This window comes from Haliaeetus albicilla, chromosome Z (genome assembly GCF_947461875.1).
Source record: "Haliaeetus albicilla chromosome Z, bHalAlb1.1, whole genome shotgun sequence".
Lineage (NCBI taxonomy): Eukaryota > Metazoa > Chordata > Aves > Accipitriformes > Accipitridae > Haliaeetus > Haliaeetus albicilla.
In genome coordinates, this window is record NC_091516.1 from 55,086,280 (window position 1) to 55,099,806 (window position 13,527).

The 13,527-nt window shown below is 39.2% G+C and overlaps 1 protein-coding gene across 1 annotated transcript in view; it reads left to right on the forward strand.

Annotated features, from left to right (window-relative positions):
- Nucleotides 1-12,765, forward strand: part of MCCC2 (methylcrotonyl-CoA carboxylase subunit 2) — a 42,588-nt gene extending 29,823 nt beyond the window's left edge. The window contains exons 13-17 of the mRNA XM_069776931.1: nucleotides 437-503; nucleotides 776-932; nucleotides 1,728-1,842; nucleotides 3,316-3,401; nucleotides 12,333-12,765. Coding sequence (XP_069633032.1) covers nucleotides 437-503; nucleotides 776-932; nucleotides 1,728-1,842; nucleotides 3,316-3,401; nucleotides 12,333-12,450 — 543 coding nt within the window. The 3' untranslated portion in view covers nucleotides 12,451-12,765. The remainder of the gene's footprint in view (nucleotides 1-436; nucleotides 504-775; nucleotides 933-1,727; nucleotides 1,843-3,315; nucleotides 3,402-12,332) is intronic.
- Nucleotides 12,766-13,527: the final 762 nt, after the last annotated feature.

Below are 13,527 nucleotides of genomic sequence, written 5' to 3' on the forward strand. Positions count from 1 at the left end.
ATTTTCTTTTGTACAGGAAATGAGGAGATATTTTTTTCTGACTGGCTGTCTTAAGTTCCATGACACAGTCTTACAAAACTTGATGTCAGATGCCACACTGTGAAGCTGTCTGTCGTTTAACTACTTATTGTCTGAGTCAAAACAGTTGAGCTTTTCAGTATCAGCAGTAATGCTTTTTAAGGATATTATTTCTGCTTTATCCTTGGACTCACACATTTTTTGGCATTTTCTTACTTCTGCTAGAGTGAATGCATGTTTTGCAGTTGACTTTGGATGAAGCAGAAGTAGTACAGAGCTTCATGGTGCAAATACTCCCATGGACTTCAGTGGAAGGAGACATGCTACAGACTTCAGAGTGCTGGTAGTGATAGCTTCGCTGATCCAACTTTTCACAGCTTACTTTTTTTTATTATTATTTTTTCTTTCCTCTCCACAGGGTACACATTTTATCCAGTTGTGTTGCCAGAGAAATATTCCCATTGTGTTTTTGCAGAATATTACAGGTGAATAAGCTCAACATTTTGAAGTTTCACTATGTCATAGGCTTTGCTGTAAACTGTTGAGGCTATGGCTTTTAGATAGCATCTTGTGTGCTTTCTTGTATCTACTTCTCCAGCCTCTTCTGAAATCAGCCTGTTGGCAGCTGGTGAAGGCCTTGCCTTATGATTTGTTCTTCAGTTTTTTCTGTGTGTGCTGTAAAGCACATAGTATGACATACAGCACAGTATAATAACACAAAGTTAGTGAGCTTTTTTTTCATGTTGTAATTCTTCAGGTTTCATGGTTGGTAGAGAATATGAAGCTGGAGGGATAGCAAAAGATGGTGCGAAGATGGTAACTGCTGTAGCTTGTGCCAATGTACCTAAAATAACAGTGATTATTGGTGGTTCTTATGGAGCTGGAAACTATGGGATGTGTGGAAGAGCATATAGGTGAGTGTTAGTTTAAATTATGACAGGAGGTAAGACTAAGAGAACACAACCTTGAAGTACCATTCTGAAAAACTATGTAAACTTGCAGAAGTTCTGCTATTTGGAAAACAAAAAGAGTTCTCAATGTCGTGGTCATAAGTGGTCATATGAAAATAGCAACCTGACAAACCTGGAGAGATTGATAGACTTATGATTAACCTTGAATTAGGTGATGGAGGAGATCTTCTAATGTGCATGCTGACTTGCTTTTCTCCCATTTTAGTTCTTGGAGGAAAAATTGTACAGTCCTAAACAATCATTAGGCAGTATGGGTTGGTCCTCTATTCTGCATTCATAGGAAGAGTACCAGCTTGTGTAAAAAAATCCTTGTTCACTTTAATGAGCCTGTTTTTATGAGTAGTGTTTGCAGAACCCCTAAGGATTTAATTTTTTGACCCTTTGGACATGACACGCATAAATGTTTTTTTCATTTTTCAAGGTCCCTGATACTGTTGAAGTTGTTGGTGATATTTTTAAAGAGAAAAATTCGGGAAGGGGAGGGGGTGGGGGCAGACGTGAAGAGACTCAAGAAAGAGAGAAACAAATTTTTAAGGTGCTTGAATATAGGAAACGAGAATTTTCACATTTTCAAACATAATGCTGCAAGCATTGAAGCACGTTAATTTGCATTCTTTAAAAACCAATACATTGTAAGACTGTCAGGCATAAAAATGAATTCTTTGCTGAGTGAGAATTAGTTCTTTACTAGGAAATAAGGAAATGTCTTATTTTAATATTTAATATATATTTTTTCAGTCCAAGATTTCTTTATGTATGGCCAAACGCTCGCATATCAGTGATGGGAGGGGAACAAGCTGCCACTGTTCTAGCTACAATAGCTAAGGACCAAAAAGCAAGGGAGGGACAACAGGTATGTCTCTCTTCTTTCATTTGCAGTAATGTCATTATCATTTACTCTTCCACTGGCGTTGCTCACTTATGAGCTAGGGAAGGATGTTGCAGAGTGAGACATCAATGAACTATCGTTCTCCCAATGCCACCTAGTGCACTGACAAACAGAAAGCATTTGTGAAATGTTATTGTTTACATCTGCTAAATGTGGTGATCATTCATGACATTCCTTGTCTTTGCTTAAAAAGGAGTATTTCTCATATCATCATCTTTGTGCCTTGTGCACCAGATTATTAGTTATGCTCAAGGTGGGCAGCCAGGGATCCTCTCTGGTTTGAGAGTATGAGGAGGAATATGTGAGAATAAAGTGTCTTTCCAATTATTTTTGAAGTAGGCAGTTTTATAGAAAGCTGATCTTCAAATTATTCAGTGACTGAGAATTATGAAACTTATAACAGCAGAAGTCTGTAGAGGTTCAGAAAGGATTTGGACTCATTTCAACATTTTAATTGAAAATTAGTGGTATTTTGTTTAATAATCTTTTCTGTTTTCTCTGTACACTCTTTTCTGCTGTGTTTTTTAAATTACATAGTTTATGTTTATACTGGCATCTTGATTCCGTAAGAAGTGATTTTATTGTGATGTCTTAAAATTGCTTGTATTTATCATGGATAGTTATTCATAATAATGAAGCAGTATGTACATGTTATCTCAACAGTTCTTTTTTTTTTTTTTTTTTTACACTTTACTTGGGCTTTCTGTGAATACAATATATTCACCCTCCTCTCTCTCTGTCTTAATTTCCCAACTCCCTGAGATGGACAAGATCATAGAATCATAGAATCATTTAGGTTGGAAAAGACCTTCAAGATCATCAAGTCCAACCATCATCCATGCCCACTAAACTATGTTACGGAGTACCTTGTCTACACACTTTTTGAATACCTCCAGGGATGGTGACTCAACCACTTCCTGGGCAGCCTGTTCCAATGTCTGACAGCCCTCTCAGTAAAGATGATACCCAGAAAGAAGTTTGAGAAAAATAATTGTAGCTAATGTCAGTAAAATATGTTAGAAACTTGAAAATTTTCTGAATTACAATGGTGACCACTCTGAATCATAGAGAAACCCAGTGTTAGAATAGCACAGAGTTGTTTTATTAAAAAAACTTGCCAAAGGCAACTTAGAATTTGGTTTATTCATTACAGTAGCTTCAGTAATATTTCAGATGCTAATCCCCAATTATTCTTATACTCAGTTAAGTATATTTTTACTCTCCTTTTCCCACCCATCCGTTTGGAAAAGTGGTACTTTAATTTCATTGTCAAATATGCTAAATTGATAATTGTGTGTAAAAAGGGGGATAAACTTTGGGGAGGTCATTTAGGCAGTTTCTTTGAGTTTGATGCTGCATATAAGGCTCTGCTGTCATTGTGGAAGAAAATATTAAAGAATATCTTATCTGTGTTTGTTTATTTGCCTGTTTTTTTAGTTATCTGAGGCAGACGAAGCAGCTTTGAAGGAGCCAATCATTAGGAGGTTCGAGGAGGAAGGAAACCCTTATTATTCCAGTGCAAGGTAACATATAAATGACTTTTCCAAAACTTAATTGTAATCACAGGACATAACAATAAAATCTAAATCTTGCTGTTGAAGAACAGCGCAATCTGAAGCAAAGATTGGGTTTGATGTGCAGCAGTACAACACAACAAGCTTCAAATTAATGTTTTGTCTGGTCTCTTAAGACTTTGTAGTATGAAATGTTTCAGAAGGAGACATGCACTTGCAGGAATTATTCTGCTGGTTCTGTAAGTAGTGATATGGTAGCATGGAGTTTGTATTCTATGTATTTTATTCTGGATAAGTTTTATATCATTCTCCCCAGTGTAGATTCTGGTCACCTTTCTAAAGCCCATTGAACAGTGTGATGAGTGGCTGCATGTGGTTTAGGAAGAATTCATTTTAGTAGGATTCTGCAAGTAGAAGAGGCCAGTGGTTAAGGAGAAGTTTCAGGAAGACCTGAAGCCATTTGCAAGTCTGAGGTCATGATCTTGGTAGGTGACTGTATTGGATGACAGCAGTTCGGATAGGGCATTGGGTGATGGGTGCAGCGTATTCATGTTTGTTGAGAAGTCCTTTGCAGTGTTTTGTGCTCAGGTTAATGGGATATTGGTAGATGCCCAGGAACTAGTTAGGCTGATGAAGCAAGGTGGCATCCTGGAGTGTTACCTCTGGAAACTAGCTTGGAGGCTTTCTTGGCCTCTGTTACTCTACATTAGTTTTATCCTGTCTGTATTAATCTTCCTGCACATTTTGCTGCTTGTGGTATCCAAAAGCTATTCCTCCACTGGCTTTCAGCTGCTAACGATGGTAAGACGGTAGCATGTAATAACAGAGCTTTACTGTGCCTCTATGGCTTCTCATTTTGCAGAAAGAATATTAGTCGCATACAACTGTGGAGTCTGCTGTATGTATGGTTTTGTATATCTGAATTAAAATTACTGATGCTTTTCTTACCTGCAAGCTGGGAAGTCTGGAAACAAACTGAGTACAGAGTGGTTGCAATATGATAAATTTTGATGTGGGTGGGCATCATAGGCAGAAATTACGTGAACAAGTGGGTGCAAGATACTCTGTTGATGTCATAGAGATGCCAACAAGAGAAGGCATTTGGGGGCCTTTTTATCTAAGTCAATACCTGCTTAATCTGATGTATGACAAGTTTGATACAGCAGCAGCAGCATAGCATCACTGAGCTCCTTTATGAATTGTTTATCATGATCTGAAGGAATATACAAAATTAATGGTAGCTTTTACTCAGTTTTCTGTTGGGGTTGTGGAATGAACTTAACTGAAATAATCGTACCTGGGGGATTCATATTCACTTTAATGTTGAATCAAATGAATGCCTTCATTAAATGGAAGCTCTTGCCATTTTGCCCTGGCTGGTGCTGTGATGGGATAAGTATTCTTAGTAGGATACGTAGCACGGGATTTGTGGTGTCGTCTAGGCAGATTTCGGTGATGCAGTCATAGAGCATGTGGGTCATGGGTTTAGGGAGGGTTTTAGTCTTGTCACTGTTTGGTCTCTGCTTCTGGCAGAGGCCTGTATGGTAGTGCTGCAGAGAGTCATAGAAACTCTCAACTTCCTGAGGTTTTATGCATGTGTACAATCCCCACTGATACTAAGTTACAATTTATTGGGGGTTTTACATATAATCAATGAGGATACTTCTGTGAAATTGCGAATTGATACTGACACAGACTTTGTGGTGGCACACTCACTTTGATTTTTTTTATTTTTTTAAAATCTTTTAAATTGATTTAAATTTCATAGGGTATTCCCCAAATTGAGAGATGGTGTCAGCTGTTAAAAACTTTTGTGCTATCTCTTTTAGTACTCCTTAAAGATCAAGCCTAGTACCTGTGTCATAAAACCTTGTGCCCTGAGGCAAGAAGGAAAAATAAAACCACATATTATTATCTTTTATAACTGGATTTTAAGGAGAAGAATTTTCCAGTGATATAATGACATTTAAAAAACAAGTCAAACTGTCTGTATTTAAAATTAATCCTTGCCATGCAGAAGATGATGAATGGTTTGATTTCTTTTTTTTTTTACATTTGCTTTTTTTCATATGTTCACTGGCAACACAGTCATAGTCTCTTTGCACTCATGATTGAAAATCATTGGATTTATTTAACGTTAAATATATTCAGTATATTAGCAATATAAAACCTTGTCCTCTCCCCAACACCAACAGACCATTGTCAGTATTTACACCAGTAGGTTACTAACCTGCAAGAAAGTAGGTTCACATGTAAGATTGCAACCAAGTTGGTGAGGGTACTGGAGCACAAGTCTTATGAGGAGCAGCTGAGGGAACTGGGGTTATTTAGTCTGGAAAAAAGGAGGCTGAGGGGAGACCTTATCGCTCTATACAACTACCTGAAAGGGGGTTGTAGTGAGGTGGGTGCTGGCCTCTTCTGTCAGGTGGCTGGAGATAGGACGAGAGGAAATGGCCTCAAATTGCAGCAGGGGAGGTTTAGATTGAATATTAGGAAAAATTTCTTTACTGGGAGGGTTGTCAGACATTGGAACAGGCTGCCCAGGGAAGTGGTTGAGTCACCATCCCTGGAGGTATTCAAAAAGCCTGTAGACAAGGCGCTTCAGGACATGGTTTAGGGGGCATGGTTGATGGTTGCACTCAATGATCTTGAAGGTCTTTTCCAACCTAAATAATTCTATGATTAAGGTTAGAATTTTAAAAAGTCATTCTAAATTTTTAATAATGTCCAGTGATTTTTGGACATGAAACATGAGTATTTAACACCAGTTTTGTGCTGTCTACTGAGCAACTTTTACCAGTTTATGTTTCCAGAATACCTGGCCATTTTGTGAAGTTAGGTTGCAAATCCAGAAGGCACCTCAGTAAACAGCCTAAGTTTGCCTAGCCTAGTGGTTAGGAAGTGCTCTTAATGCTAGTGTTACTGAAAAAACTGGTCGAAGAAACTGTCTGAGACTCGATTTTGGAATTTTAGAAAGCAGGCATTCTTTATTGCAGTGCTGGATGCACGGGGGATAATGTTTCCTAGTGTGCATCCCGTTACCTACAGCAAACAGCTTATATTGTTCTAATCATATACATATTCATGTCATCGTTTACATAGTGTCCGCCCTTTGGGCATGCACATTGTGGGTCATCTCCTTTTCCTAGTTAGCTGACCTTGGCAGGTTTTAATTACAAAAACTCAGCAGGACCCAAGGCTTATCATCAGGGCCCAAGGCTTCTTGTCTGTTGATGCACCTATTTGGTGCATACCATTGACAGAGCTCAAGGTTTTCTTACCTTATTCCTACATACCAAAGTTTCAAAGTTGTTCAAGCATCAAAAGTTCATCACTACAGCAATACAGTTAAGTTTTCTTTCTCAGGCCTTTATTTAAGGCATCACTAGGTGTCTTGTCCTTCATTTAAAAAAGCAGGGTAGTTACATATTTCTTATTGTGCCTGTAGCTTGGAAGGGAAACTTAACAGGCACAGATGCGAGCTGCCTGAGAACTAACATGGGTCTGGGTTGCATGTGGTTGGATTCATGTGATGCTGCACTCAAGCTAATAAGCCCAACTGAGACATGAAGTCAAATTTCACAGCTGAAATCCCGCTGAGGTGCAATGAAAGTGAAATGCACCTTTGCACTGAGGAGTGCTTGTGAGAACAGTGTGTGACTGGCTCAGGTCAAGACAGTGCAGGCTGGTTTTTCTCTGTCTTTAATCCATGTAGGTACAGTCTACATTGTCTAGGAGCTCTTAATTGTTCTCTGCTGTCTTGTAGAGACAGTTGGGTATATCAGTACATGTTCTTATGTTTTCTGCCCTGATTTCATGCCTTCCTGCCAATATTACGTGTGCCTTGTTCCTTCACTTATTGCTAATTCCTAAGCAAGATCTCAGACCAATAGCTCAAAAGTTTTCATTACTGTGAAGTAGGCTGCTGTTATGGGTTTGTGTGGCACAGGTTTTTTTGGTAGCGGGAGAGGGGCCGCCGGGGTGGCTCCTGTGAGAAGCTGCCAGAAGCTTCCCCAGCTCCAAGTCAGATCAGCCTCTGGCCCAGGCCGAGGCCATCAGTGACGGTGGTAGTGCCTCTGGGAGAACAGATTTGAGAAGGGGAACCTGCAGTGAGTAGGGGGATTGGAGTGTGAGAGGAACCCCTATGAAGATACCGAGGTCAGTGCAGAAGGAGTGGGAGGAGGTGCGCTGGAGGAGGTTGATGCCCCTGCAGCCCGTGGTGAGACAGCAGGCTGTGCCCCCACCCCAGCCCATGGAGGGGAGCAGGGGAGCAGATGCCCCTGAAGATGGCCATGACTCCATGGGAAAACCTGTGCTGGAGCAGCCTGTGACTGAAGATCAGCCCATGGAAAGGACCCACACCAGGGAAGTTCAGGAAGAACTGAAGCCCGTGGGAAGGACCCACGCCAGGGAAGTTTGTGAGGAACTGCAGCCTGCGGAGAGGACTCACATTAGAGAAGCTCATGAAGGGCTGTCTCCCATGGGAGGGACCCCACGGCGGAGCAGGGGACGGGTGAGGAGTCCTCCCCCCAAGGAGGAAGGAGCGGCAGAGACAAGGTATGGGGAGCTGACCCCAACCCCATCCCCTGTTCCCCTGCGCCGCCGGGGGGAGGAGGGAGAGAGAACCGGGAGTGGGGTTGAGCCGGGAAGGAGGGAGGGGTGGGTGGAAGGTGTTCTCAGGTTTGGTTTTACTTCCTAATATCCTTGGTTTGATTTGATTGGTAGTAAATTAAACTGATGTCGTTTCTTCCCCAAGTTGAGCCTGTCTTTTGCCTGTGACCATAAGTGGTGAGTGATCCCTCCCAGTCCTTATCTTGACCCATGAGCCTGCCTTTATATTTTCTCCTCATCCCACCAGGGCCCGGGGGGGAGTGAGTGAGCGGCTGTGTGGTGTTTTGTTACTGGCTGGGCTGAAACCACGACAGCTGCCCAAGCAGAAGCAATGAGATGAAGTAGGATTATAGTTTTTGCATCAAGTAATGTACCTGAGGGAGGGATTTAGGCACCTTCTACCTTGGAGCCAACCCATTTGTTAGCCAGCACCATTAGTTGCTTATTGGCAAGCATCTGCCGTAGGTCAGGGAGAAGAAGTAACCTTTTCCCTTTGCACTAAAGGATGCTTCCTGTCTGGTCCCAAGCATGGTAAAAAAGACAGTTGACTGTCAACCAAATGTCAGGGTGCTGTATTGAAAGTCAATCTGGACAGCCTTGGTTTTGCCAGACGCTAGCTAGATCCCTCCAGCAAACTCCCAACAGCTTTGCGTTACTGAGAGGAAAGAATGATGATGGGCAGAAAGACTGCTGCCTGTATTGCTGCTTGGGTGCAGCTAGTTTGAAGGCTGCCTCATGCTGTCCTCTTGCTAAGATACGGGGACCGGTCTGCCTCACCCCTAATGTCCATTGAGATTGTTGTGACCCTTCCAGTTGACTTCATTAGGCTTTGAATCAAGCTTTTAGTAGTACTAATGAGAGGGAAGGAAAATGCCCTAATGATCTTAAAATACAAACAGTTTCCCTATTTACTCTGCTTATATAATTTTGCTTATAAATTATAACTTGTTATATGTACAGGATGTCAATACTGTTCCCTGCAGTTGTATTTTCTTGTCAAACTTCAATCAATTATTTTATTAGAACCTTTCACAGTGAGCAGTCTTAATTAACAGGACTCATTAGGCAGCACGCTTTTTAATGGATTATATTAATCTGTTTACAGGGTTCTAAAATTATTTCAGTGGTTTGCATCTTAACAAGTTACATAGGAATTTTACTTCGGGGGACTTCATTTCTTCTACTCACAGTGTCTAGGTTACAGATATTTTATGAGTGTAGTTGTGACTTATGTTCTAGCAATGGGGTCTTAATAGATAGTTTAATTATTAATGTTACATGCCAGTAGAGAGTGTAGTTTTCTTTAAATAAAGAGAAGCAGAAGCCAGGGGTGACCATATAAAAGCAGCTTGACTTCCATGCAACATAAAATCTTTCTGGTTGTCAATATAAGTTAATTGTGTTCTTATAAAAAAACCAAATCTGCCATTAAAATGTGTTTCATGTTTAGAAGATAATGTTTATTGCAGTGGTATGCATTATGAAGTTGCAGCTTGGAGGGTACCACCTTAAGTTGATGATTCTTTTTGATTCAGTTCATCCCTGCACTCTTAAGGCCCTTAGCAGATTTATTAAACGCTTTTAAGAAGTATGAATTCCTTCATTCAGTTTCAATGTGTTCCATAAATAAAAAAGTTAATTGCAAGTGTTCATTAAAAAAAGATGATATGCAGAGGAAACAACCCTGTAACAGTCAAAAACCCCAAATTTGCTTAAAAATAGAAATTACTGTATTTGTTCTTAACAGTTGTTTTTTTCACAGCCCCAAGAAAACAAAGAGATTGTGGTCAATTTGACCTCACAAAACTACTTTGCTTTTCACTATTAATAGGGATCTTCTTCATCCCTTTGGTGGATTAATCTGACTATATTCATCAAAACTTAATCAAGATCTAAAATAGAAGAAGGAAAGGAAAGCATATGCATTAAACTTTGGTAATGCATACTTCATGATGTTGAAAGTATAGGAAATACTCTACCTTGGCCATTCTATCATGCTAGATTATACAAACAGGTATAACCACTATCTTGGGGAAAAAACAGAGAATTCAAACAACTCTTAAATAAGTCTCAGTAAACCCAAGTTGTATTTGGTCCTGTGGTTATTTTGAACAAAAAAGGTTCTAATTGTTTTTGTTGTATGGTAAGAAGCACTTGCTCTGAGTCTCTTTTCAATGGAGTATTGTTAAAATATGTCAAAATATTTTAATGAGTTATTACTTACAATTTAGAGCTACAGTTAGGAAAGGAGATATTTGCAGGAACCAGAGTGCAAGAGCTTATACCGTGCAGTTTTTCCAGAATATGATATAGACAATTCTTGTGTGTCTTCTGCAACAGAATTTGCTGTTGGTACCACTTCCACACAGACGCAAGCATGACTGTTAGAATATTCCAATGCATGGCTTACTAGCCCACTAGAAAGGAGATACTCACTGAGAATTCTAAATGAGAACAGATTAGACAGAGCTACAGTTTCCTTATATTTGTAATTTGGGTTTATAGCTTTTTTTTTTCCTTCCCCCCTTGAAAGAAGTTATTTTTTTTCCAGACTTCTTGCTATGCTGGTTGGGACCTGTTAGCCAGGTCAGTGAGTGCCATGGCTACTGTGGTGTAAAATCTCTGTAATCAAGCTTTTGTTTTCAGTCCCCAAAAAGAAACAGAACAATTTTTCCCAATTAACAGCAAAGTCTTCCCTTCTCCAAACTCCTTTCTCCTTTTGTACTTCAGCTTGCTCTTGTGCCCCGTTTAGGGTAAAAGTCTCTTTTGCTTGGGGAGCTACACCATAGTAAGATATATTTATAGTACAATGTTCTTTCTGAGTTGGGTATCTTTTTTCTTATGTCTCTGCTAGTTGGAGAGCAAACTTCTAAGCTTGAGTCTGAACCCTCGTGCATCATCTTGTTACAGGTGTCCTTTATTACAATTCCACTTTGTGCATCCTAGGATAGATAAATGTATTTGTTGTAAAATAAAAAGCATACATTGTCAGTCTCCTAATATTATTATCTAATTTGATGAATGCTACTTTCACAGCAAATGGCAAAAAAAAGCAAAGATGGAAAACACTCAGAAATGTCTGCTGCTGCCTTGAGCTTATCAGCATGTATTTATGTACAGTTTGCAGTCCTTTCTTTTAGGGATGAAGTTGGCACATTTAGTATGGAGAGAAGAGTGCAAAATTTATAATTTCCCGTCTAAAAGATTTTTTTCAATTAATCTTCAAACCAGGAAATTTGCAGCTGGAAACTTTAGTTCAAAAGGAATAGCTATACTTTTGATAGTCAGTCTTAGCTCCCTATTCATGAGCCTTGTATTTTTACATTTTCCACAGACAAAGAATTAAACATTAGCCAACGCTGAAGTAAGTTTAAAAAGATTGCATAATAAGTCTCTCTAGGAAAAGATGGGATGGAGGCGGAGCATAGCTATCTTAACTAAAGATATGTGCGTATGTTTTGCAGACCCTGATTAAAATGTATGCTTATTTAAGTGAGACTGGGTTGCAATGAGCGGCGCAGTATCTTGTTTAATTATCTTGCTGGGCAGGTAGTAGTTATAAAATATTTACAGTTTTGTGGCCTGCTGGGGGTTTTGACATGGATTTTATTTTGGGTAGGATGGAGCAGTCATTGAGAACTGATACCAGAAGTACTTTAATTTTTGGATAATATCAGACTATTTACAAGTGTATTTGATTTTGGGGAACTTGGGAATTTGGTAATTGCTCATTCATAATTTAATTGCCTTCAGGGTTGGGTTAAGGATGGTATCTTACAGTTGTTTAGAAATGGACTTCAGAAAAAATAAATACAACAAATACTGGAAATACTTGGAATTTACTGTGGCTCTTTTAATGATGAAAGAATAAACACTTGTATCGTCCTCATCTGGCAGCTGAACTAACCCGAATAATGTAAATAATGATGTGACGTAGCCCTTTAAAATACTAGCATTCTTAATAGAATAAGATAGGTCACTGACAAAAGGTCATTTTCCATGTGAATATTAAAAAACAGAGGGTCTCTTTTCTCTAAGGTGATGACTTTGTACTAAAAAGAAGTATGAAGAATCTAGTTTAAAATACGTAGATCTGATGTTCTTCATTTATCCAAAATTTATTCTTTGTTCTGTAAGACACGCACCAGAGTAACACGCACCAGTCTATTGCATTGATGGTTAAGGTGAATTAACTCCATGGCTTTGAGTATAATTTAGCTCTTTAGTCTACTCTCTTTAGTGTAACTATTTTCAGTTTCATGTGCTTGAAAATCTACCCACTGAATATGTTAATTTCCTTTAATTATTATTGTTTGATTTTTTTTCTAGATTATGGGATGATGGAATTATCGATCCAGCTGACACAAGACTGGTTTTGGGCCTCAGTCTCAGTGCAGCATTAAATGCACCTATGAAGAAGACAGAATTTGGGGTTTTCAGGATGTAAACTTAAACGTACACTCGTCAGAATTACATTGTATATTTTAATTGGGGCTGGAGAGCAAACTAACTACAATGTTGAGGTGATTAAAATATAAAGTGTTGTACAATGCTATTTTTAATGGAAATGTCATAATTTGTTTTCACTGAGTAATCATCACACAGTGCTTCAGAGTTTTGATTGTGATTTGAGATCAGTCACAGAGTCACAGTGCTTGTATAGCTGCACTGCATGAATAAACTGCAACTTCTAGTGTTATGTTTAATGTTTGACAAGAAACCATTGATACCATCTCTTAAATAAATCTGCAAAATAAGCCACGTATTTGGTGCTTATCAGCTGTTCTATTTCTTTTAATTCTTCTTTATATGTCTCCCATAAATGCAAAATATTTTTGCAAACCAACAAAAAAAAAAATCCACATTTGCTAGTAAATAATTTTTGCAAAAGAAAAGTTCTGTAAGGGCAGCCAGGGAGTTCAACACAGCATGAAATTACAGATTTCATGAAATTACAGATTTCATGCAGCTGTTGGCATTTTGGCCTTTCTCTGGCTTTCATCCAAAGAACGCTGCTCTCCTGTACTGTTCCCTGAAGTGAAAAGAACAGGAGAACCTGATAGATGCATAGTGTTTTGTGGAAGAGCTGGGGAGTGTATGCTGATATCTGTAGGAGCTGCAGCTTGCTGAGAGCACTTCTGAGGATGGGGCTTAGCTGCAAAGGTGTTTAAACATCTTGCTGTGTGATCTTTCTGGCAATTTTAGTTTCATGAAGATGGAGCGTTCTTCCCACGTGGATCAATGCTTCACCCAGAGCACATGCCTGAATCCCACTGACTATAGGGCTATTGAGATGCTGTAGTGCTTTGGTTAATCTTACTTATTTATCGTAGTTTGTTGCAGTGTAATGGTTTTCAAGAATTCAGTGCCTGTCATTTCATTTGTTCTCTTTAGAAATACTGCACCTTGTAGAAACTAAATGCTTGGCATGTAGTGTGCCTAGAATAAGAAGGTAAATACTTTGCTAGCTGGGACTAGGAAGGTGATTTTACCTAGCTTTGCCCTTACAGGTGCACAGATAACT